Here is a 24,340-nt window from a genome sequence, read left to right as displayed (position 1 = left end):
GGACTCTGAGATCTATTCGATTACAGTAACATAAAGTTTATTTTCATGCCATTCTAGAATAAAACCAAAAAATTATTTGAATGAAGAAGTAAAACATGTAAAATATGAGGTACAAAAGTTCAAAGATACATCTTGTGAATTACATTCTGCAAACCTTTCTGAAAAATGTAAATCACGTAAGCAATTTAGGGGCAGAGGCGAATATAAAATTGGAACGAAGGGACAAATAAACACCGAATCACTTAAACCTTCGCTTCAAAAAGCAGAGGAGCGTTTTCAGTCTTTCTAACAATCAAAACATCGACGGAACATCCCGACCAATTCTAATAATTCTAACGGTTAGTCAATGGAAAAGCATATATAAAAGTGTCTGCTGGTGTAGATATGTATAATAGGGTAAGGAGTTGTTTAACTAACGTCTTACATGATTCGAGATTTTTTTTAATTTCAAAGAGAATCTCAAGCTGTGTTGATTTATCAAAATATAAATAGATGGGTCCCATAGTTGATAGATGGTCTAGCGGAAAAATCAACTATCAAAAAATCAATTATCAGATAACATGTTTTGAAAACATTTATTTTTATTTCTAATAAAAACACTATGCGGAATTCAATTAATGGTATGTATTTGTAATATAATCGTTTAACAATACACCAGTTACAAATAGAATACTGTATTTTTAATATAATCGTTTAACAATGCACCAGTTACAAATAGAATACTGTATTCATTTTAATTTAAAAAAAGCAAGTATTAATTCTTTTTTTTAAGTCTTGCAGAACTCTTATATATGCAGGAACTTGGACACTGATTACCAAAAATAGTCAATTTTGATAGAATGCTGTCGAATAAACCCCAAGTATATCAACAATTGAAAGTGTTATACATGCATTGAATGAAATATGAATATGAATATTGGGATTACAGCTATTCTATTAAAGCATGCAAAACAAAACTTTGATCGACTTACTTGCTCTGTTTGCTTGCATGTTTGTAAACAATAGGTAGACAGAGTGTCAATATATACTGGGATTTGATTAGACAATAAAAACTGACATGAATGAAGTAAATGTTTATTGTCCAATCAAATTCCAGTATATAGTAAACAGACTATATACCTGTTGTTTACAAACATCCAAACAAACATAGCAAGCAAGTTGATTATAGTGTGTGATAACATTGTGTGAGGGAATTCGACGTTTGCTGTACCACTGTTCACTCCAGCGCAATTTATGACAATACCACTGTATCAATCAGAATGATTTTTTTTGCAGTGTTTTAAGAAATGATTTTACTTTGTTGTCGCGTATTATTCGTGATACATACAATGTTTTAAAAAGGCGAATTTTCTGTATAAAGTCAATGATTATGTTGACTTTTGAAGGCCAAACTTTTTACAGCCTTAAATACGCAAATAAAAGATCCAAAAACTATACCAATACAGAATGACATGTTTATGAAATTATAGCAAATCTATTGGTTAATAAATTTTTATTCGTTGTTGCAAAATAATGAACTTAAAATATCTGACATTTTCTCCCTACCCAGTTTACCCCTATACATTTTTATGATGTGGACTGGTCATTGTTATTGAATCGTAGGCAATTTGATTGGATTAAGTTGTTATTAGTTTACCTTCAAACTTGTTTATGCCTTTCATACATGACTATTGATTAATTAGAACGTGCATGAATGTGTACGGTAACTAAAATTACCTTCAAACTGGACACTGGACGAGTCAATATTATGTTTTATCAATGAAAGTTAAGGTATGAAAGGTAAGAATTGCCACTTCTTCTATTTTCCCAAAATTTTCTGAATACACAGTTGAAAGATTATTTTTTAAAAGCCTATTGTGGAGATAAAAGAGAAAGTTTACAAATAAGACGTTTTGTTCCATTAAACAAGTCATTTCTTAAGAGAAATGCCGAAATAAATTTTACGCACGACTACGGCAGGTAAAATTATTATTTATCATAACAAAAAAAAGCATTTTTCAGTCTCATTGGAAAGTGTTAATTACAATTAATTCCAAACTTAAGAAGTCAGTAAATAAAGTCAAAATATGTTCGATCTGCCTATTTCTGGACATCAAAAGTCAATACGATCGTTTTAAAGTCAATTTCGTCTACCTCACAAAATCTTGTTAGGCACTATAATGGTTTGCTTTGCATGCTTTTATAGAAGAAGTGTAAAACGAATATGAATTATAAAAAATTCCCTGTAGCATATATTTACCATAATACTTTACAAAAGAGAAGTGTCATTCTTCCGTAAAACTATTTCATTTACTGGATCAAAATTTGAAATCTACTTGAATTTGAAGAATCTTATAAGACACATTACAGATTTTGTAACATCTTAAACATTTAAAGGATTTCAGAGCTACGCGTTGATAATTTTGCATTGACGAACATCCGTTGTTCACAATAATTATCTACTAGTATTTGTATCTGAAAGATTAACATTGCTTTACCTATAAATAATTTCCATTCATTTTTGCGATAATTAATGAAGAAAAAAATCCGCAATTTTTTTTTTATTGCGTTTAGGTTAAACTGTTCAGAAATACGTTATAACGTTATTTTAACGTCAAAATATACACATGAAGCTAATAAACAGTCAAGTTTAGTAAAGATTGGTTGCTTTTTGATAACAAGCGTATCTCCATTGATGCTCAAGGTCAAGTAAATTCGAACGTTCTTCTAATATAATGCTAAATACTTTATTTAGTATATCAATTCACACGAAGCAGCGAACTTTAACATATACAAATACCGTATCTCTTTCAAATTTATTTTTGAATACATTGATTGTTTAGTTGTTGGTGATTTTCGTCATTTTCAGCACACATTGCTTTAGCATGACGGTCAGTTATTTGTGAGCAGTGTTATTTTCGATCAGTGAAATAACTTAATATTATTAGAAGAGCCTACAAAGATAATAGTTCATAAAAAACTTAACTCAATAAAACTGACAAAATATCGAGAAAAAAACAACATACATTGCATGTATAGATAAAAACAATAAAAGTTTAACAAAAATAACGAATCCCAAGCTAAATTCAATAAGGATAAGCCAAAATCAATAGTTTGACTTATCAACCATGGAAAGAATGGACACTTCTTTTAATTTCCAGATTTGGTACAGTCATTTAAGAAGATAAAGTTAAACCAGGTTTTAAAGCTAGCTAAACCCCCACCAGTATAACAGTTGTTTAAAGTTCCGTTATATTGACACAATTAGTAGAGCAAACAAATAGACATTATAGTCATTTGGTCTTTTGTGGGGAGTTGTTATCATAGGCAATCATGCCACATCTTCTCATTTGGATTAAGCAGCCAAAACTGTGTCAACATACAATACAAATGACTAAATAATTCAAACAAGCATGCACAAAAAAATCAATTAAAGACGTAAACAAAAAGGTTAATATTTTTAGATAAAATATAAAAATAAAGGACTTATAATGCCCTTTCAGAAAATTTGGGTTATGGGACTCATTTTATTGATACAAAACAAATTGGTAGACTTTTCTACACATTCCTTTATAACGTAAACCCGATTACTTTCTATCTTTTTTATAATCGAAGATCGAGCATTCCTGAAATACACCCGATTTATCCTAAGTGACAAAAAGAGGTTATTACAAAATAGCAGTTACATCATTTATATGCTTTAAATATATATATGAATTAATCTAATTCTACTTAAAACAGTCAGTACATTTGCAGAATTCAATATGATAAGACATTTCAATGTTATTGCTTTTCTTTATCTGGCGTTAATTGCTTTCTGCATTTATAATTTTCTGGTGTGTATTTCGGAAATATCGGAAGATATTTCATACAAGGTATTTTATCGAAATATTTCGTAAATATTGGGATTTCGTAGACATCTAAATCTTCCTCTATCTGAGACTGTGTATCAACTGATTGACTTTCTCCTAGTGCCCAAGCAGCTAACCCGCGCTCTCGTTTAGTTCCTATAAAACATACAAAAAGGCATGGACATTTGATAAATAAACATACGCTAAATACGTTCGCACTTTATGATGTTCTTTCACTAAATAATTCAAAATTTGGTGACTACGTGGAACGCATCTATCCCATCGAGCAAGAGATAGATACCACAGTCCACAGATACAGTTAAGTCGGCCTCATATCTTGACTTACATCTAGAAATTGACAATGAGGGTCGGTTGAAAACAAAACTTTACAACAAAAGAGATGATTTTAGCTTTCCGATTGTGAATTTTCCATTTCTAAGTAGCAACATTCCAGCAGCACCTGCACACGGGGTATACATCTCCCAATTAATACGATATTCCCGCGCTTGCATTTCCTATCATGACTCTCTAGAAAGAGGGTTGCTGCTGACAAGGAAGTTATTAAACCAAGAGTTCCAATTGGTGAAGTTGAAATCATCCCTTCGTAAATTTTACAGTCGCCATCACGAGTTGGTTGACCGTTATGGAATAACCGTTTCACAAATAATATCGGATATGTTCCTTGCGTCGTAACTACAATCCCTTTCCCTTTCATGAATGTGACCTACCGAATTAGACTATTTACCGGATTTGTTATCACATAAGCAACACGACGGGTGCCACATGTGGAGCAGGATATGCTTACCCTTCCGGAGCACCTAAGATCACCCCTAGCTTTTTTTTGGGGGGGGGGGGGGGGGTTCGTGTTGTTTATTCTTTAGTTTTCTATGTTGTGTCATGTGTGCTGTTTTTTGTTTGTCTTTTTCATTTGTAGCCATGGCGTTGTCAGTTTGTTATAGATTTATGAGTTTGACTGTCCCTTTGGTATCTTTCGTCCCTCTTTTATGTCGCTGGGAAATGGGTTGAAAAAATAATAACCTTTGCCATTGTCAGGACTGCAATAAAAGTGTTCTTTTATTCAGTATAATGTTTTGATTTTGAGATTTGTGTGTAATGTACATCCATCCTATATTACTTCTGTTTTAAAGTCTCGTTAGCAAGGTGGAAGTTAAACAGTTAATCATTTACAGTGTATAGATTACCCATGCCAGACACTTGGTTGTCGTATGCGTATCAATATTGACAGGCCATATGGTTCCGAATTGGGTTAAAGAGAATTCAACGATTATTTATCATTAATCAACTGTTGTCTCTGTATCTTTTTACGGTTTATTTTTATCAGGAAAACTAAAATCCAAAAATTTTGAGGGCATGCTAATGGTATCTAAATTCTTTAAGCTGTAGTATAAGCCTAAGATAGTTTGGTTTACAATGACTGAGAGTAATGTTTATTATTCCGAACATTTAAACATGTATCATTATTGTTGTTATCGATAGCATTCTGTTGCTAAGTAGTTTGTTTTTGCTAACTGTTTTTATTGTACGTTCTTTTATGCATCTGTTTGATGATATGAAAAGAAGAGGATTGTTTTCTCCCTCCACATGTATATGTCAAACAAAGCTCATACACAGTTAAAAAGGAATACATCATAAATGATCATTTGTTTTTTTCCAAACTTCCAAGATATGCGCAAAATTAATTTTTCGTTTACCTTTCAGAGTGTTGTCAAGAATGAAAGCTACGAAACCCCCAAAGAATGAGGGGTTCGTAAGAGTCATCATTAGAAATTTGTCGAATTCATCATTGCCTGCAAATAAAAATGCATCTTAATTACGAAAGCATGTTTATGTGGGTTATTTCTCTAATAAAACACAAAGACATTTAATTGCAAAACCCTAAAAATCTTTTGCATCATTTTCAATATGTGTGGGTCTTTGCATCTCCCAAACATTAGTGATGTTCAGTAATACTTATATACATGTCTTTTACTTACATAGTATCTTCCTGTACTGCACATGATCATACTTAAGCTAGAATACGTTAAGCTGTTTATGAGTTTGATGACTGACATTATATACACTTAAGGTGGCTCGGGCCTATTCGAAGTTTCTATCAGAAGTGCCGTATTTTTGGTTATTTTATTCTTTAAACAAAATGAATCAAATTGGTCGAAAAAAAAATAGGGGGTCACGGACCATTTAAGCTCAAAATTTTACTTTTAAACAGGTATGTAAAAGGGGCCATTTTTCAATGAAATGATAGGGAAAATAGAGGTGTTGACATATTTTTATCGGAATTACAAAAAAACGTTCTATGACAATTGGTCCAAAACTGTAATATGGAAAGCTGGAATATAGCTTCAAAGAATGAGTCAATAAAAAACATAGGTCACCGATAAGGAAAAAAAAATATTTTGCCTTAAAACCCAAATTTTGGCGGTAAAATGGTGAAAATGGTTAAAATGTCATTTTGACCCTTTAACAAATACGGATAATAACGAAAATATTCTATAAGTCACATAACAACAATGATTTAACATTTCTAATCAATCAAAATACTTAGAAAAATTATGTCAAATTTACGACAAATACTTTTGTAATTCATGCGTGAAATTATGCGCAGTCGAATAGTCCCGAGCCACCTTAAGTTAATACATCAGTATCATTTAACCTTAATTTCGTATAAAAAACTTAAGGTGGTACCCAACAATTTAGCTAAAATTAATTTGGGTCGTTTAATTTTCTTAAAATTTTGACAAAGTATTTACTTTGACCCTTTTACAAAAATATAAAAAATTTTAAAAAATTTGAACCAACCGTTTTATCAGCAAAATTACACTGGTTATATAGCAGTTTGACAAACACTTGTTTTGATCATTGAGAAGCTTAATATTCCCTTAACAACAAAACGTAATTAAAACGTTTAGTTGATTTTACAGAGTTATCTCCCTGTAGTGTAAGGTACCACCTTAACATATTCTTTTATGTATACCTCGATAACACATACAAGTGAAAAATTACCGAACTATACTAGTTAACATATATATGCATTGTCATCATAATCTTGACATGCATTTGAGCAAAAAAAAAAAGAAATAATGCCTGTTTTATGTATTTTTGGCTTAAACGGTGTGGATTTCGAAGTATAGAAATCACAAGAAGTATTACCTGTCTTTATAGCAGTTGAATTCTCTTTCACCCAATTTGGCACCATGAGACCGGTCAACATTGATACACCAACGACAGCCATGTTTCTGGTTAAGTTTATATCTACAAACTGTAGGTACGACAACATAATTCCAATAAAAAGTCCAAAACTTAAGATACTTGATCCACCTAAGACGGGATATGGTATGGTCACAAAAACCGCACCCAGTTTACCAATGACAGCACAAATCACTAGCTGTATAGCTAACATCTGGAAAACCCTCCTACTGGCAACCTGTACTTCCGACATAAATAAATAACAAAATATGCACATCATTTTTACCAAATAAACGGACCTGCAAGTGTTTTATTGGAAGGATAGATTCTTGAATGTTGAAGAAGTAAATAATGAAACCTCGGAAAAAAAAGTTAAAGCACGAAAAGGAGTTCACGTGAAACCTTTCACAAACATGGAACTCAAAAGTCATGTTATAAAATAAAGTAACAAATGATTTATCATAAAATTAATATTTTGAAAGATTCTCATTGGGATATAAAATATTGTTAGTTCGTTGGAAAGAGTTTGATATAAGGTTAATATTTAATATAAAATACAAGATAGTTATACAAGTGTGTGTTTATTACTTTTTAGTTTTACATATCCTAGTCATACCAATGAGTCCTATATTGTTACTGTATGTAGTTGTGGCATGCCCTGCTCCAAAGAATCCAGCAATCATGGACATGAATCCTTCCATCATTATTCCTCTGTTCATAGCAGATAATGGCGGAGGCGGAAGATGAGACAATCTCGCACATGCGTAATAATCAGCAATAGATTCAATGACTGATAATAAAGTAGCTAAGAAAAAAGCCAGGAATATTCCAGTGTTGAATTCTGAATTTCCAAACTGACCTGAAATCGATAATTTTTTGACCTTTCTGACCAATATGGAATAACATACTTCATAAAGTGTCTGAAACAACGTTTCATAGAAGATCTTCTGCAATCATATCAATTTTTTTATTCTATTTACAGCTATTGCTATCTGAGAAGCACTGTAATCACCCCCATGTTTTTGTGAGGTTTTTGTTGCTCAATCGTTAATCTTTTTAAGTAGTGTTTTGCATATGACAGTTGTTTTCATTTGTTTGAGGTGTTTGAGCTTTTGATTTTGCCATTCGATAATTGACTTTCAGTTTTGAATTTATCATGGAGTTCGGTATTTTTGTCATTTTACTTTTTATTTTATTTTGTAGATTTGGTTTTCTTTTCGTCTTTTCGTCTTCCTTGTGTTTTTTTTTATGATGTTGTCAGTTTCTTCTCAACTTTAATGTTTTAATGGTCCCTTGGTATCTTATATATGTTCCAATTGTCGTAACCACTATCCCGTCCTGTTTTCATCGAATGTGACCAACCGAATTAGTCGTATCTCCGGGTTTGTACTTACATCAGCAAAACGACTGGTGCCACTAAAGGAAACTAGATGTGCTAACTCGTACAGAGCACCTATGATCACCCCCGATTAGTAGTCTGGTTCGTCTTGTACAGTCTTTATTTTTCTATGTTATATTTTGTTTTACCTATGTTACTCTTTCGGTCGGTTTTCTTTTCTTGCCATGGCATTGTCTGTTTGTTTTCGACTTATGAGTTTTAATATAGCTTTGGTATCTTCAACTTCTTTTTTTACAAACGTTCAGTTCAGTTATTTCAAATCTATGAGTAAGTCGATATTAGGGACTCAATATTTCTTACTCAAGTAAGAATAAAAACTATGATATGCTGTTTACTAAATGTTGATTACTTACCAGGATAAGGTACAGTCGCCCATGGCGTCCTTTTTATAGTATCGGCTCCAAAGTCAGTCCTAGTTTTATACTGCTTGTCATTTGGATCAGAAGTCAGTGCGCCTGCGTATGTCAATATACCACATACACTCCAGCCAATCAAAATTGCAAATAAAATCTGAAAGAGTCATTTGTGTCTGAGTTCAAAATAAACTCGTGATTTTTCCAGCCTAGGATTTATGTACCACTTTCTGAATAATGAAATAAAATGATAAGTTAAATATATTCTATTGTAGTATATGCTTTGAATTAAAGTTTTACACAATTCATGAAGTGGATATATTCGTTAATTTCGAACATTAAAACAGTTCAAAAAATTTACATATGAAAAATGTTGAATTATTAGCAAACCTTTTCAGGAGTCAGTATTTCGATTGTTGCATGATTTATAACAGCATTCATCTATTATAAATTAATAATTATTAAAAAATTAAAGTTCCAACTCTTTTGGCAAGTGGAATTGTGCTATTGTTTCTCTGTCGCTTTTGGTCATAAAGCTTCTTAAGTATGTAAGTTAAAAGGCCTTGGTGGTTAAGTGGTACAAAATGTTCATCTAATGTATCACTAGCCTGTCACCACTGAGTTTGTGCGTTCGAACAGACATCTTGACAGCTGCACACCGTTCGACTCTTAAATGACTAGGAATGTCAATTTTCCTGCTGAAGGTCGGTGATTCTCTCCGGGCTCTCTGGCTTCATTTAACAATAAAATCTTACAGCCACAGTTTTGTTATTTGTACTGAATGTTGCGATAAATACCAACAATTACTACAATATAAAATTGAGAATGGAAATGGGGAATGTGTCAAAGAGACAACAACCCGACCAAATAAAAAACAACAGCAGAGGGTCACCAACAGGTCTTCAATGTAGCGAGAAATTCCCGCACCCGGAGGCGTCCCTCAGCTGGCCCCTAAACAAATATATACTAGTCCAGTGATAATGAACGCCATACTAATTTCCAAATTGTACACAAGAAACTAAAATTAAAAGAATACAAGACTAACAAAGGCCAGAGGCTCCTGACTTGGGACAGGCGCAAAAATGCGGCGGGGTTAAACATGTTTGTGAGATCTCAACCCTCCCCCTATACCTCTAACCAATGTAGAAAAGTAAACGCATAACAATACGCACATTAAAATTCAGTTCAAGAGAAGTCCGAGTCTGATGTCAGAAGATGTAACCAAAGAAAATAAACAAAATGACAATAATACATAAGTATTTATACAGTCTTGGCTTTCAAATTTTAAAAGTGACATTTTTATTCTTAGCCATATAGTTCATAGCCGGACACAACAAGCTTAGTTTTACACGTACCGCTAAAACCTGTTGCAGAGGATATCTTACAATGTGGCATCCTCGACTTCTTGTATACATTGGCAGTGGCATATTCCATCCATTCAGGTATACAGCAAGAATTATGGAAATCAAACATGTTCTGTTAAACAAAAACAAAATAATTTGTGAGTTGTTGGAAAATATATGACTCTATTAGAAGACGGACGATGTTAATATCCTGAATAAAATCTTTAAAATAAAATACAAAATCAACTCATAATTAAAAAAGTTGATTTTCCAAAACTTCGTAAGAGAGTTTATGATTTGAGTTGATATTCTATGGAAAAAATTAAAACAACACGTTTAATAATGTCGTGCGTTCGAAGCGCTTTTCTGGATTTACCTTCATCAGGAACGCTCAAAACCAAACATTTGAAATCCGAGGATGTATAAGTACCGAAAACGTTGAAGAGCTATATGTCAAAAATACCTAAAATAAATAGTCAAATTCTTCTAAAGTCAATTTGGCCTGAGTGAGTTTAAACCTTAGTTTCTTAAAATAATTTCAAAATATAGCTACTAGATATATCTATATTTGATCTTAATATTCATGCATTATCAAAGTAAATCAGATTAAGAAAAGTGATTGAAAACCAACATTTTGAATTCACTTAGAAGTGTCTACTTGACTTTGTTTTCTTAAGTGTATATATTTACCCTGCTGACACACCCCATTGAGGTTCACAAAATGTATTCATAACTCCATTCAATTCTATGCCTAATAGAAGCAGTGTCGGGACAACTGTAACGGGTCCTACGACGTTAAGCAGCACACCCACTAAACCAGTCAAACCTATCAGCATATGTAGTCCTCCAGCTAATATCAAGCTTCCTTGCATCTGCTTTGATAGACAATGTATGTATGTACCAAGTTTTGGAAAAATTATCTCTACAATTGTTTTTATCCCTAATGCTTTAATTTTTTTTTTTAATAAATTTCCTCATTGTGTGATCTTTAAAGAAATGTTATTTCATTCAGATAAATGTGTTGTATGCACAATTAAGGTCATGTTACAGTAAATGGGTCATGTCACAGGTTTTTTTAAACAACTATGCCATGCAAAACTAGGAATAACATAGAAAAATAATTGAAGGAATTCCTTCATTATAGATGAACACGTGTATAGAAAGCACGTAAAAAAAAAACCATTGTCATGCACTCTCCAAAACCAAAACATAGTTTTCTTTAAAAAAAGGTTAAATCATAAATATACTGAACTCCGAGAAAATTCAAAACGGAAAGTCCCTAATCAAATGGCAAAATGAAAAGCACAAACACATCAAACGAATGGACAACAACTGTCATACTCCTGACTTAGTACAGGCATTTTTTTTTAATTTTAAAACGATTATTTTTCAAAACTTCGTTAGAGAGTTTATGATTTGAGTTGATATGAAAATAAAGCTACAATTCTAGATACATATATATCCTTATTTATTCTTTAAGTTCATGCATTATCAAAATAAATCAAATTAAAACAAATGATATCCTGCTCCAAAATCATTCACGATAATGATATATGCATATTGGCCTACATATTATTACAATAAGTATACAGGTAAGGTTTTCAGGGATCCTGTTCGAGGTAAACAGTTATTGGGAGAATTGATTAAAAACAATTTGTATTCACTAAATCAGAACGACCGTTAGTAAAGTCATTGTCTAATGCAGTAAATTGTTCTCTTGCTATTTTCCCACTTTTCGCCTACTACACTATATGTCTGTCAATATCAAGTCCTGTATTTTATTATTTATATTGTAGTCCTGTGGTGTTGAGTTGTCATTTTAATGTAATATTTCACATGGCTATAAAAGAGGGGGGTTTGGCATGCCACAAAACCAGGTTCAACCCACCATTTTTTCCTTTTTAAAAATGTCCTGTACCAAGTCAGGAATATGGCCATTGTTATATTATAGTTCGTTTCTGTGTGTGTTACATTTTAACGTTGCGTCGTTTGTTTTCTCTTATTTTTAAGTGTAAATTCACATTGCGATAAGACGTGTCACGGTACTTGTCTATCCCAAATTCATGTATTTGGTTTTGATGTTATATTTGTTATTCTCGTGGGATTTTATCTGATGCTTGGTCCGTTTCTGTGTGTGTTACATTGTAGTGTTGTGTCGTTGTTCTCCTCTTATATTTAATACGTTTTCCTCAGTTTTAGTTTTTTACCCCGATTTTGTTTTTTGTCCATGGATTTATGAGTTTGAACAGCGGTATACTACTGTTGCCTTTATTTAAGATCAAAAGTGTGTCTCAGTTGATGAATAAGCAAACGATAAAGTAGAAACAGAATGAATTTTGTCAAGCGATTTACTTAAATACTAATTTGATTTTTTTGCTAGATTTAATAGTAATATTTGAACTTCGTCCAATTGACTCCTTTGCCTAGACTTGATACATTTAGTCGGTTTGAATGAGGACCAAAAAGGAACAAAAAAGATTGTTCAATAGAATTCAACACAAGAAAAGCGCTTTGCTTGAAACAATGATATAGCAAAAAGTAAAATCACAAAAATACTGAACTGGTACAAATCTGACATTATTTGAGACCAGAACCAAAAACATAAGCAGAACATATATAAATTAATCAATTTACCGCACGTAACTTCGGTAATGCTATTTTTTCACGATATCCAACTATGTCGGGTTCATCTGTGGTAAAGTTTTCTCCTAAAATAAAATAGACCCCGATTGATCATTGTAATTTTTATCATTATTATTCCAATTTTTATTGACGTTATCTGTTTACATATATCATCGTTTATCTTCGAACAAATATATTACATATAAATCAGTGATATGAGTTTTTTAAATTAATAATATTTTTTTTATATTTGTAGATAAAATGAGATGAAATCACATAAATGTCTTCGTAAAAATAAATTTCTTATAGATAATGTGTATTCAAGCAATAAAACTTTCTCAGTTCATAAAAAAAACTTTTACATTTTGTGTCGTTTGCAATTAAATTGCAAAAAAGTCCTTTATAACAATTATATGTTACTGGAAATAACATGCAATAGCAATTTTGATTTTAAGGTTAAACGCATCTTCAGTTACCCGTATAATTGCATAAAAGATATTGTCACCATAACACATTGTTCTTCACAGAATCAGAAGGTACTGTACCTGTCGTTGCATTGAAGATTACTTTGTTCCACATTGATTCACACTTCCAGTCTGGTAACCCTGATATCACTAAAAGTGGCACAATATAGGCTGGAGTAGGACCTTGATACACCGGTAATCTATTATTAAAATGTTAAAATATAGATTTTTGATAATGCTGAAATTATTACAAAAAAACTGTTTAATGTTAATTGTGTGGCGTATCATGTCATTTGTATTAAAACTGTAACATGGACTATATACCAATTAGCATTAGACATATGCGGAAACTGTTATACACCGACGATTAGGATTACAATTACACTTACAGGTAGCATTTAAATCTTGGGTCGTTTCAAAGTGTAAATATAAACCGTCGGTTCAAAACAAAGACTAACTGCTGTGATGTTTTCTATAGTTGAACAACGGGATTTCAACGAAATATCGGTAAAAAGGCTTCTTGGCAGCTTGAGGTGGAATTTAGTGGTGAAAAGACAACTCGGACCAGTTTGAAACACTTGTCAGACCAGTGGCTTTTCGTGGTTTTTACGTTTAATATAATTTTTGTTTGTTTTTGTCTGGATTTGTTTTCTTCTCAGTTTCCCCTAACCTACCATCTTAGCTAGCTGTGACAACTTGTCAGTTTGATGAATTTCATTAAGTTCTGTTACTATAAATTGTTTTATGACGGCCTGACGAGATCAATTAGAAATATAAAACAACAAATATCTTTCAATGCAATGAAAATATAAAGCATATATATATTCGTCTTTACATTTACGAGCCCGTGTTGTAATAAATGATCCTCGAAATCTTTCAAGAGGGTTGAAATGCCTTTTACAGTCATGCGCCAAATGGTAATTTTCAACTATCGTTAGCGTCAACTTGATTCAATTTATATTGTGGTTTGTCAAATTATCCATATTTGTCAGAGGTGTCAATCATTTAATTTAAAACGTTACCGTTAAAATAATTGGAAAACATATATCATGATTCGTCAAAATCAGTTGATTTTTTTTATCGTCATCGAGAAATGAACAATGTGTTTCTTTGTGGACTTTTTGTGGACTTTTATTTGTATTTTCGTCGTTTTAATTTTGCCCACGGTGGGGTCTTTTTTCTTGACTTATGGGTTCTAAATGCCCCTTTTCGTCGTTTTCTTTTAAAAAAAAATAAAAGTAACTTGAGTTACATTAAACATATACATTTTAAATTAAATCAAGCATTTCAAAGTATAGATCCCCAAGAATTTCGTTTAAATATTCTTAAAGCACCCAAGTTGTCTTTTAAAGTACGCGGATGTCTGTGAATCCAAATTTAGATTTATTGCAAGTCGAAGCACGTAAGTTGTCTTTTAAAGTACACGGATGTATGTGAACCCATGCAATTCAAACAATTTTTTTAAACGATGAATTTTTTTTATATTTCTTTAAATATAAACATGATAAATTAGTAATATTTTATCACATAAAATTATATTACTTCATTCTTGACTTAAATGCTCTTTGCTTGTATAGATATTTGAATGCACACGAATATTAAGTGGATCCGAATCTTAGAATCTTAATCAAACACATAACACATCATTTATAACGAGATATTTTCATATCTCATTAGGAATAAATTATAAGCTGATATTTAAAAAAAATCGCCAACGCGTTATTTACTACGTCAAAACACGTCAAAAACAGTAGAAAAATACCGTTTATATTATTTGGCAAGATTTAAACGTTTTTGTCAAAACAAACATTCACAATTTAAGTAGTTTAGGAAGCATTTGTTTGTGGATATAAAAGTGTTATCGTATAAAAGACGAACGACACCTTTTTACAATATACCGCTTGATTTTTTAAAGCGATTGGAACTATTAATACGGAAAATGAATAAATTATTAGTGTATTTCACGCATTTATTTTATTTTCCTCCTTATGGAGAACACAGGTTGACCATCATGGCAGCTTTACCTGCCCTGATGCAGACTCCACAAGATGTTATACACATTTCATTCGTCGTCTGATTCTAACCCTGGTAGTCCTAGCTTGAACAACGACCAATCTTTTACAATCAGGGAAATATTATAGGCAATGATGTACACTTTTGGACTGGGAGAGATGTGTTGGTCACTTGTTTTGCAAGCAACCGATATTCCTTTTACAAGTGAAACTCCCGAAATGTTACTTCAAATTGAAGCGGATGTTAATGGTCTTTTAAGACAGAGAACCGGTCGGGATCATATGCTTTTCCCTGGATTCACATTTGGTGTGACCATACGTTTCTGCAGTTGTGTATCGTCGAAAAGACTTATTTACATGATAAAAATTTTTTTTTTTATTTTATTATGTATCTCAATTGGGATTTTTTTTTTAATTTTGAGAGGACCCCTTGTTTTTCGTCAACTGTAATCGTAAGTCTAAGTGTAATCATAGGTATAGTCCTAGTTTCCGCAAATGTCTAATATTACAAGCAGAAGCATTCACTTCGTTCTTTTTCTGTCCGTTAAACTGTTCATCACCTGCAACCAGCAGGTCAATAGAAACCATTCTGAATATATATTCGTAACATATCTAGTTTAAAATGTCTCTTAAATAATAACATTGTCGAAGTAACGTGGTCGTCGATATTTTAATATTTTGAATAATAAGCCTCGTTCTAGTTGATCTAGATTATATTCTGGACAATGCACTCACTTTTCAGACCTTCAATTTTTTTTTTAAATTGAACAATCCAATATCAGTAAGTTTTGCCTTGAATTTCATATGTTTAATAGCTTTTAATCCCCCAAAATATGTCGGCCTTATACTTCACCTAGAGAAAAGCAGGTTGAGATAAATAAACTCATCATAGATACCAGGACTAAATTTAGTATATACGCCAGAGGCGCGTTTCGTCTACAAAAGACTCTCGAATCCAAAAAAGTTAAAAAGACCAGATAAAGTACGAAGTTGAAGAGTATTGAGGACCAAAATTCCAAAAAGTTTTGCTAAATACAGCTAAGGTAATCGATGCTTGAGGTAGAAAAGCCTTAGTATTTAAAAAAATTCAAAAATTTGTAAACAGTAAATTTATAAATATAACCATATCAATGACAATTCTTGTCAGCACAAAAAGTGCTGACTACTGGGCTTGTGATACCCTCGGGGAAATAAATCTCCACCAGCAGTGGCATAGACCCAGTGGTTGTAAATTGACTCATCATAGATACCAGGACTAAATTTAGTATATACGCCAGACGCGCGTTTCGTCTACAAAAGACTCATCAGTGACGCTCGAATCCAAAAAAGTTAAAAAGGCCAAATAAAGTACGAATTTGAAAAGCATTGAGATAAACGAAACAGTTGTCCTAAACCCAATTTGTGCATTACAGTCGTGATCATGATATTGACGCTGTTTTTATCGCTTTACCGTTTCTGTTGCTTTATGCATAGTATGCCTTTTCAGTAGTCAGCATTTGTGTTGACATAATTTATCATTGATATAGTCACAATAAAGAATTAACTGTTACCAAAACTTGGATATTTTTTATATACTTAGGATTTCTTCCTCATTAATCGATACCTTAGCTGTAATTTGGAAAACCTTTCTGAATTTAAGGCCTTCAATGCTCTTTAACTTAGTTTCTTTATTTTAGCCATTTAACTTGTTTAAATCGAGCGTCACTGCTGAGTCTTTTGTATACGAAACGGGAGACTAAAGTACGAAATCATAATCTAGGTATCTATTATGATTTTTTGTCTTTTTATATCATATTTGAAACCATTCAACAATATTTATTATTTGAAATTTTGAACAGTTTCTATAGAATGACGCCGATAAGAACTATCAGAAAAAGAAGAAAACAAAACTCACCTCACTCCAAATGTTGTTTGAAGAAATGTACAGACAGCCGATAAGAAAATTGTTGTTGATAAGAGTTGTGTTTTGAGATCGTTGTCATCCTCTGCGCAAACTGATTGGGCTACCATAATGGCTGACATCACACAGAACGGCAAAACCATTAAAGTTTGCTTAAATTTTTTATAAAAAGAAATAAAAATATAAAAACAAAAACTAGATGCGATGTGACTTAAAACTCTCTGACCCGCGAAATTTTAGATCCGAACCAAAATAATGAGCAGCACTAGTACGGAGAACTTATTCCAATTAAATTGATGGAAATATCTGCAAATAATGCAGTTATTGGGAACACTTGACCTCGGACGATATTGATTGTATTGTTTTGACCCGTTTAATTCTATGTTTACATGATGCAACTTTTTTTTTAATTTTAGGCTTTTAAAACATCTAGTTTACCTGATGAAAGTCGTCGTGTGAACGAGGATTGGTTTGTTACTGATTTGTTTAGTTTTTTAATTTGGTCTATGCATACATTTTTTTAGATGGCAATAATGCTGATAGTTGATATAAAATTCTGCGTTTTACGACCAATTAAATACGTCATATCAAAATTGCCCTTAATTAGATTCTAAAAAGGGTATCATTTCATTTTCTAAACTTGTGAAGGTCGCTACCACCATCGACAAATAGACGTGATAAATGTTGTATTAGTTTTAGAATTATTTTAACTTTACAGTTATTGTTTTAACTTTACAGTTATTGTGGATGCTTAAGATAATTTCAAAATACAAATTGTAAACTATAACAGATGTATAAATGTGGATATTTTCTTTTGTTCGTGGTCTGAATTTCATTTTGTTTGAGTATCTACTGAAGCTTAATCTTCTATTGCAAAATGAAATACCTGCAGAGCGAACAGCAATGTCATGTAAAATGGTGCAGAATCGCTGACTTTATATAACAATTTCCAGCTATTGTCTTCTATTTCCAACTCAATCTTTTCATTTCCTACATTATTCTTCTGTGTCTTTTGTTCAGCAATAGATGGTTTCTTTCCTAAGATATCCTGTAAATCGACAGCCGAATATTAACCACGAGTTTTTAAGTTATCATGTGGTTTATTTAGACGAATTGTTTTATCCTATATAATAGTTTTGAAGCTTGCTTAAGGTTCATGTAGACCCTTTTGGATAAATTGGCCTCCCTTACACCACAAAACTACTCTGAGAGTAGACAGCCCTGAGCATCTGACAGCATTTTAGGCATACATGATCTAGATTTAAAATTTAAAAGCATTTCATGTTTCATAAAAATTAAAACTTTACCGAACTTTGCTGTGCATTTTTTCTTTATTCTTCAGAAGATGATGCAATAAACACCAGAGTTTCCCTTGATTGATATGAATAATTGAAAAAAAGCTTAATGAAGACAAAATCTAATATCAATATGTATGAAAGCTACTTTTCTTACTTTATACGAAATATTTCTACAAACAGAACGATAAAAAAATAAAGTTATCATAAAGACAAAATAATTGACAAAGAAAAGAGTATTCCTTCAAACACGAGAAAGAATAACAGAAATGTAGAGAAAAAAATACACCAAAAAAAATAACTGCATAAACCGAATTTAAGACATGTCATATTTCATCATAAAGCAAATGATTTATTAGTATGACTACCTCGACATATTTTTCCTATTTAAATTGTGGATGTCTGTGTAAAAAAAAAACCAAAACACACATTCCGTCAAATCAACCATTATCAATCATTGTGCACCTAGTTTTAGTGACTTTCAAGATCTTCAATTCGGATTTTTCATATTTTCATTACATCAAAACTCTCTTGTTTATTGATTAGAGGTTTGGTACTATTAGTAGATGCTCTTTTATATACTTGTAGGTTTTATGGATGGTTGATATTTACGAAATTTAAGTGTCACAGACGATCAAGGATATGTACTATTATTTTGTCATATGAAAGTAGGTGATAAATAAGAAATCACGTGACTAGATAAAGAAGAAGACCTCCCAAAATATTATTTTACTCAATATCGAATTGAATTAAATTGGCGATATCGAATCTGTTGTTACACATGTTTTGTAAATCAAGAAATAAATTCGTTATCACATATTGTTATATTTCGTGCTTACGGATTCCATCATTTATCATGTATTTAACTAACCCGAATAATCCAGTCGTTATATTACGATCACTTCGATCACTCCATCCTCGAGAAAAGTAGTGGATAGAGGGCGCTGAATTATTCGAGTTAGTATTTAACAAATTGTTACTATTCGGCAATCCTCGTTAGAATCCGCTAATCTCCTTATATGGGTACGGAATCGGCCGAGTTGATACGAATGAAATTGTTACATGTTTTTATAATAAAGAATCAAATACGCGATCACGACTTGAAATCTGTGATAATGAATTTAACAGTGGTCACAAATAACAAATATTTGTGATAACTAATTCTGTCAGATTCCGTTTCACGAATTTAATCCTCAATAACGTTTTATAACTTGTTGTTACGAATTAATGAATTCGTGATAATTGGGTCTCTATATGTGATAGTGATTTTTGGATCCGTCAACTGTAATTCAAATTATAGTTTGGAAAGTCCTAACTAGCCCGTGATTACATTTGATGTTGTAATATACAGTAAGCAATTTTTTTTGGCTTTCTTAATACAACTTTGCTTATGAAATAGATATACAGAAAAACCTCTCATTAATATATTTCAACAAGAATTTTGAAAATCATGATGACGGATTAAAATCATCATGACGAATTGCATAATACCTTACAACAAATTATAATTCGTTATTGTAGATTAGATTCGCCATTGCATTTTCTTGTACATTGTCATAATGGATTTTTTAATTGAATTCGTGGTTTCTTATTCAAAATTTTGTTAGAGCGAATTTAATCCGTAATCACAATATTTTTTAAAGTCTGAATAACGAAATACTGTGAGCTAACTAATTCTACATATTTGTTATAAAGAGTTCTGTCCGTGATAACGAATTATACAATTCGTGATTATGATTTTAATCCATGATAGGATTTTCTAAATTCGTGATCTCGTGTAAAATCTATATTTTTTAGAGTTTCTAAATTGGATTTCGAAATAAAATAAAAATAGTCCTGCTCCATAAAACTTCAAACCTTGCTTGTAAATGAGTATGTGGTACAATCCCACGAATAAGACAACTTCCTTATGCTAGTTTAAAAACAAATTATGCTAGCACCGAGAAAAATCACAAGAACATATTATATAAATACAAACACATTTAGTAGCGCATGATATCTATTGATCTTTTTATTATAAAAAAAGGATGTGTTTAGCTCTTACTTTGTCATCTTTTTCAATTTCAGGCTTCCCAGTATCCAATCTCTCAAGAATATCGTTTTTAGTCGACAAACGACGGACATATTCCATAGAAGCATCCATATTTCCGAGATGACATACATTTGTGATTAAAGGTTATTTTGAAGTAAAAATGGCTTACGGATATTGTGTAAACCATGCATACGTTAAACTTTAATTGCATTTCAAAAGTTATTTAGACTTTTCTTAATGTCAAAAAGTGTTAACATTATCAGTATGCACATCTTTTTTGGCTATATATAGTGTGATCGCATTATTAAGTAAGAATTGATGGATGCATAATTTGTTATTAAAAAAACATTTTCCAGTTGAGTGATGAGTGTTTTTTGTCTAGAATTTGTCTAGATTTTTGTCGATGTTTTGATTACATGTTATATCCTTTCCTGCTTGTAATGTTGAAGCGGGAGTTTAAAAGTAATATAGTTTTCTCTGTTCGTCTGTTCGTCTCCTTCTGTCCAATTTTTCTATTTGCTTCCATTTATGCAACTTCTTATGTAATTACATTTTTCTGTTCATTTTCTCAAAAAGGAACATTTATGCTTTGTTTGGTTTCATTCCATTCAGTGGTTCTTTAAAAGAAGAAATTTGTATGTATTTCGCATTATGAGGTACCTATGTTTAACTAAGTCCCCCCATTGGCGGCCATCTTGGATAATGGATCGGCTACGAAGTAACAACACTTGGTCAGCACCTCATAAGAAACAGTCATGCTATGTTTGGTTTCATTCCATTCAATTGTTCACTAAAAGAAGACATTAGTATGTATTTCCCATAGGGTCCTATGTTAAACTAAGTCCCCCGTTGGCGGCCATCTTGAATGATGCATCGGCTACAAAGTAACAACACTTGGTCAACACCTCATAAGGAACATTCATGTCATGTTTGGTTTCATTCAATTCAGTGGTTCTCTAAAAGAAGTCATGTGTATGCATTTCCAATAGGGTCCTATGTAAAACTTAGTCCCCCCGCTGGCGGCCATCTTGGGTGTTGGATCGGCGACAATGTAACAACACTTGGTCAGAATCTCATAAGGAACATTCATGCTATGTTTGATATCATTCCGTTCAGTGGTTCTCTAAAGGAAGACATTTGTATGCATTTCTTATAGGGTCCTAAGTTAAACTAAGTCCCTCGCTGGGGGACATCTTGGATGATGGATCGGCTACAAAGTAACAAAACTTGGTCAGCACCCCATAAGGAACATTCATGCTGTATTTGGTTCCATTCCATTCAGTGGTTCTCTAAAAGAAGACATTTGTATGTAAGTCCCCCGCTGGCGGCGATAATGGATCGGCTACGAAGTAACAACACTTGGTCAGCACCTCATAAGGAACAGTCATGCTATGTTTGGTTTCATTCAATTAAGTGGTTCTCTAAAAGAAGACATTTGTATGCATTTCCTATAGGATCCTATGTTAAACTAAGTCCACCGCTGGGGGGCATCTTGCAAGATGGATCGGCTACAAAGTAACATTTGGTCAGCACCTCATAAGGAACATACATGCCATGTTTGGTTTCATTCCATTTAGTGGTTCTCTAGAAGAAGTTCAAAATGTAAAAAGTTAACGACGACATTTTCTAAATGTAAATAAAGATGCAAGACAGACTTTTGAAGAGTTGATCACAAGCTATTGTCGTTAAAAATTGTGTTCTACTTTGTTGATGGAATAGAATCTCACTCATTATGTCCTCTGTACTTACATGTACAAAAACATTTTTAGCGAAGATGGCTGAAATATACTTTACAAAGTAATAACTGCAGAGATTCGATTACATTTTGTACAATCTTTACCTCAAAATGGAATACACATTATGTGATAAAAGTCCATGTAATACAGGTAAGTTAGTATATCAGAACTGTAATTACAAAAAGAGAAATTATTTTCCTGTAAAATATGGACCTACTAATTCCCCACTGTAAACCTTATCTCACTGTAGAACAGCTATACAAACTTGTCCCTTTTGTCTGGCGTATTAAATTATAAGCCAGGTAACTTTTGATAGCTATTATTTTAGTATTTCTCCGTCCTGTATGTTCTCCCATTTCTTGGTATTTTAGTTCTGTTATGTAACGTTGTAATTTTAATGTTATATTTAACCATAAAAGTGGGAGGTTTGGTTATCCACAATAACCAGGTTCAACCAACCATTTTTTCTTAAAATTTCCTGTACCAATTCAGGAAAAAGGCTATTCTGATATTATAGATCGTTTCTGTGTGTTGCATTTTAGTGATGTGTTTTTGTTGTGTCGTTGTTCTCCTCTTATGTGTTTCCCTAAGTTTAAGTTTGTAACCAGGATTTGTATTTTTCTCAATCAATTAATGAATTTCAAACAGCGGTATACTTCTGTTGCCTTCTTATAGACTGATCGCTTTCTAGTATTTTTAGTAGTCATTTGATGTCCATGTCTCTGATCACTAGTCATTAATACAATTGTGTCCTTATGTCGTTGATTTATCACTAACTGTAGTCCATTCGTTCGATGTGCTTGAGCTTTTGATTTTGTCATTTGAGTAGGGACTTTCTGAATAGAATTTTATTCGTAGTTCTGTATTTTTGATATTTATCTTTACATTACTATGTATGTTGGCGTTTGTTTTTGTATCAGTTCAGTGTTTATGCTGTTCCATTCTTTTTCTCTTATAGTTAATGTGTTTCTCTTGATAATGGTTTGTGTCCTGGATTTGTGTCAGTTAAATTGATTTATGAATATTGAACAGGGATACACAACAATTGCAATTACTTACTTATAAGTTTATGTCCAACTAGAATATTGTTTTTGTTCTGGCATTTAGATTGACTAAGTATATGATATATTTAACAACTGATTCAGACATATTATATGAACTATAAATGTATGGTGTAGATTTCATATAATCTCCACCAAGTCACGAATATGACAGTTAATATTCATTTGTTTGATGTGTTTGAGCTGCCGATTTTCCCATTTTATTACGGACTTTCTGTTTTAAACATTCATAGGAGTTTGGTATTTTTGTCATTTTACTTTTAACATGATTATCACACTATTATCTGTTTAATTTATTTAGCAGTGTTCTCCCCAGGGCCTTTTGACATCAGGGTAATGTGATGCTATCTTTATTAGTTTTCTTATAGATTATGTTATTGAGGTGTAATACCACCAAATCATGGTACGTCACATCCGGTTGTATACGAAAATAGGTCGAAAAAATATTCCCTTGAATTTGACAGTTGTAGGTAATTAATCCTACATTTTATTGCAGTAAAAGATTTCTGTGTCATAAACATATGTCTTGGGTATTTCAAAGCACCATTATTTTTTTATTTGGGATTTCTATAGAATATTTTGTAATCTTGAGGTTACATGGTGACTAAACCTTGTACCCAGATTAAATAAGGTGAGAAATTTGATTGGTTAACTTCGAGTGATGGTTATTTTCTTATATGCAATGAAATGTTATGTGAATTTTTTTCTATAGTACTGGATAACACTTTACTCATGCCAAGTATTTCTTTATTTGAAACAAATTTTGCAGATTTTTTTGAAAAGTGCAAATTTGACAAAGACAAATAGGAGAAAATCAATGGTAGTATTACACCTTGATGTGATGCTATAACTTTTAGAAACAAGAGGGTATTTCAAATTTCCCTGTTTACCATGACGCTAAATGCTTTGCCTGGGGAAGAACACTGTTTAGTATTAACATCTAGGAGTCCTGCAACTTTCAATAATGCTGAGTTCTCTTGTCTTTAGCCAGAGCTGTCTGTCATTTTAGTCTTTTAATCAGCTAAAGTGTGCTATCTCATGCATGGAAAGAAAATATAAGCAGCGCTACTATATATTTATAACCTCCGC

The 24,340-nt window shown here is 32.2% G+C and overlaps 2 protein-coding genes across 2 annotated transcripts; both read right to left on the bottom strand.

Moving 5' to 3' along the window:
- Nucleotides 1-2,712: 2,712 nt before the first annotated feature.
- Nucleotides 2,713-20,592, bottom strand: LOC139523384 (solute carrier family 23 member 1-like). Its single transcript, XM_071317384.1, has 11 exons — nt 20,467-20,592; nt 18,014-18,175; nt 17,122-17,279; nt 13,297-13,415; nt 12,764-12,837; nt 10,820-11,001; nt 10,142-10,262; nt 8,787-8,943; nt 6,999-7,893; nt 5,543-5,638; nt 2,713-3,986 (listed from the first exon to the last, which is right to left on the bottom strand). Exons 1-9 carry the CDS (start codon nt 20,563-20,565, stop codon nt 7,619-7,621), a joined length of 1,347 nt encoding a protein of 448 aa, XP_071173485.1. The 5' UTR covers nt 20,566-20,592; the 3' UTR covers nt 2,713-3,986; nt 5,543-5,638; nt 6,999-7,618.
- LOC139525030 (solute carrier family 23 member 1-like) lies at nt 3,763-7,287 on the bottom strand. The gene is made up of 3 exons (XM_071320207.1): nt 6,999-7,287; nt 5,543-5,638; nt 3,763-3,986 (listed from the first exon to the last, which is right to left on the bottom strand). Exons 1-3 carry the CDS (start codon nt 7,285-7,287, stop codon nt 3,763-3,765), a joined length of 609 nt encoding a protein of 202 aa, XP_071176308.1.
- Nucleotides 20,593-24,340: the final 3,748 nt, after the last annotated feature.

The sequence above is a fragment of the Mytilus edulis genome, chromosome 5 (assembly GCF_963676685.1).
Source record: "Mytilus edulis chromosome 5, xbMytEdul2.2, whole genome shotgun sequence".
Classification (NCBI taxonomy): domain Eukaryota; kingdom Metazoa; phylum Mollusca; class Bivalvia; order Mytilida; family Mytilidae; genus Mytilus; species Mytilus edulis.
The sequence above is the reverse complement of the archived record's forward strand: the minus strand, read 5'-3'. Positions and strand labels throughout refer to the sequence as shown.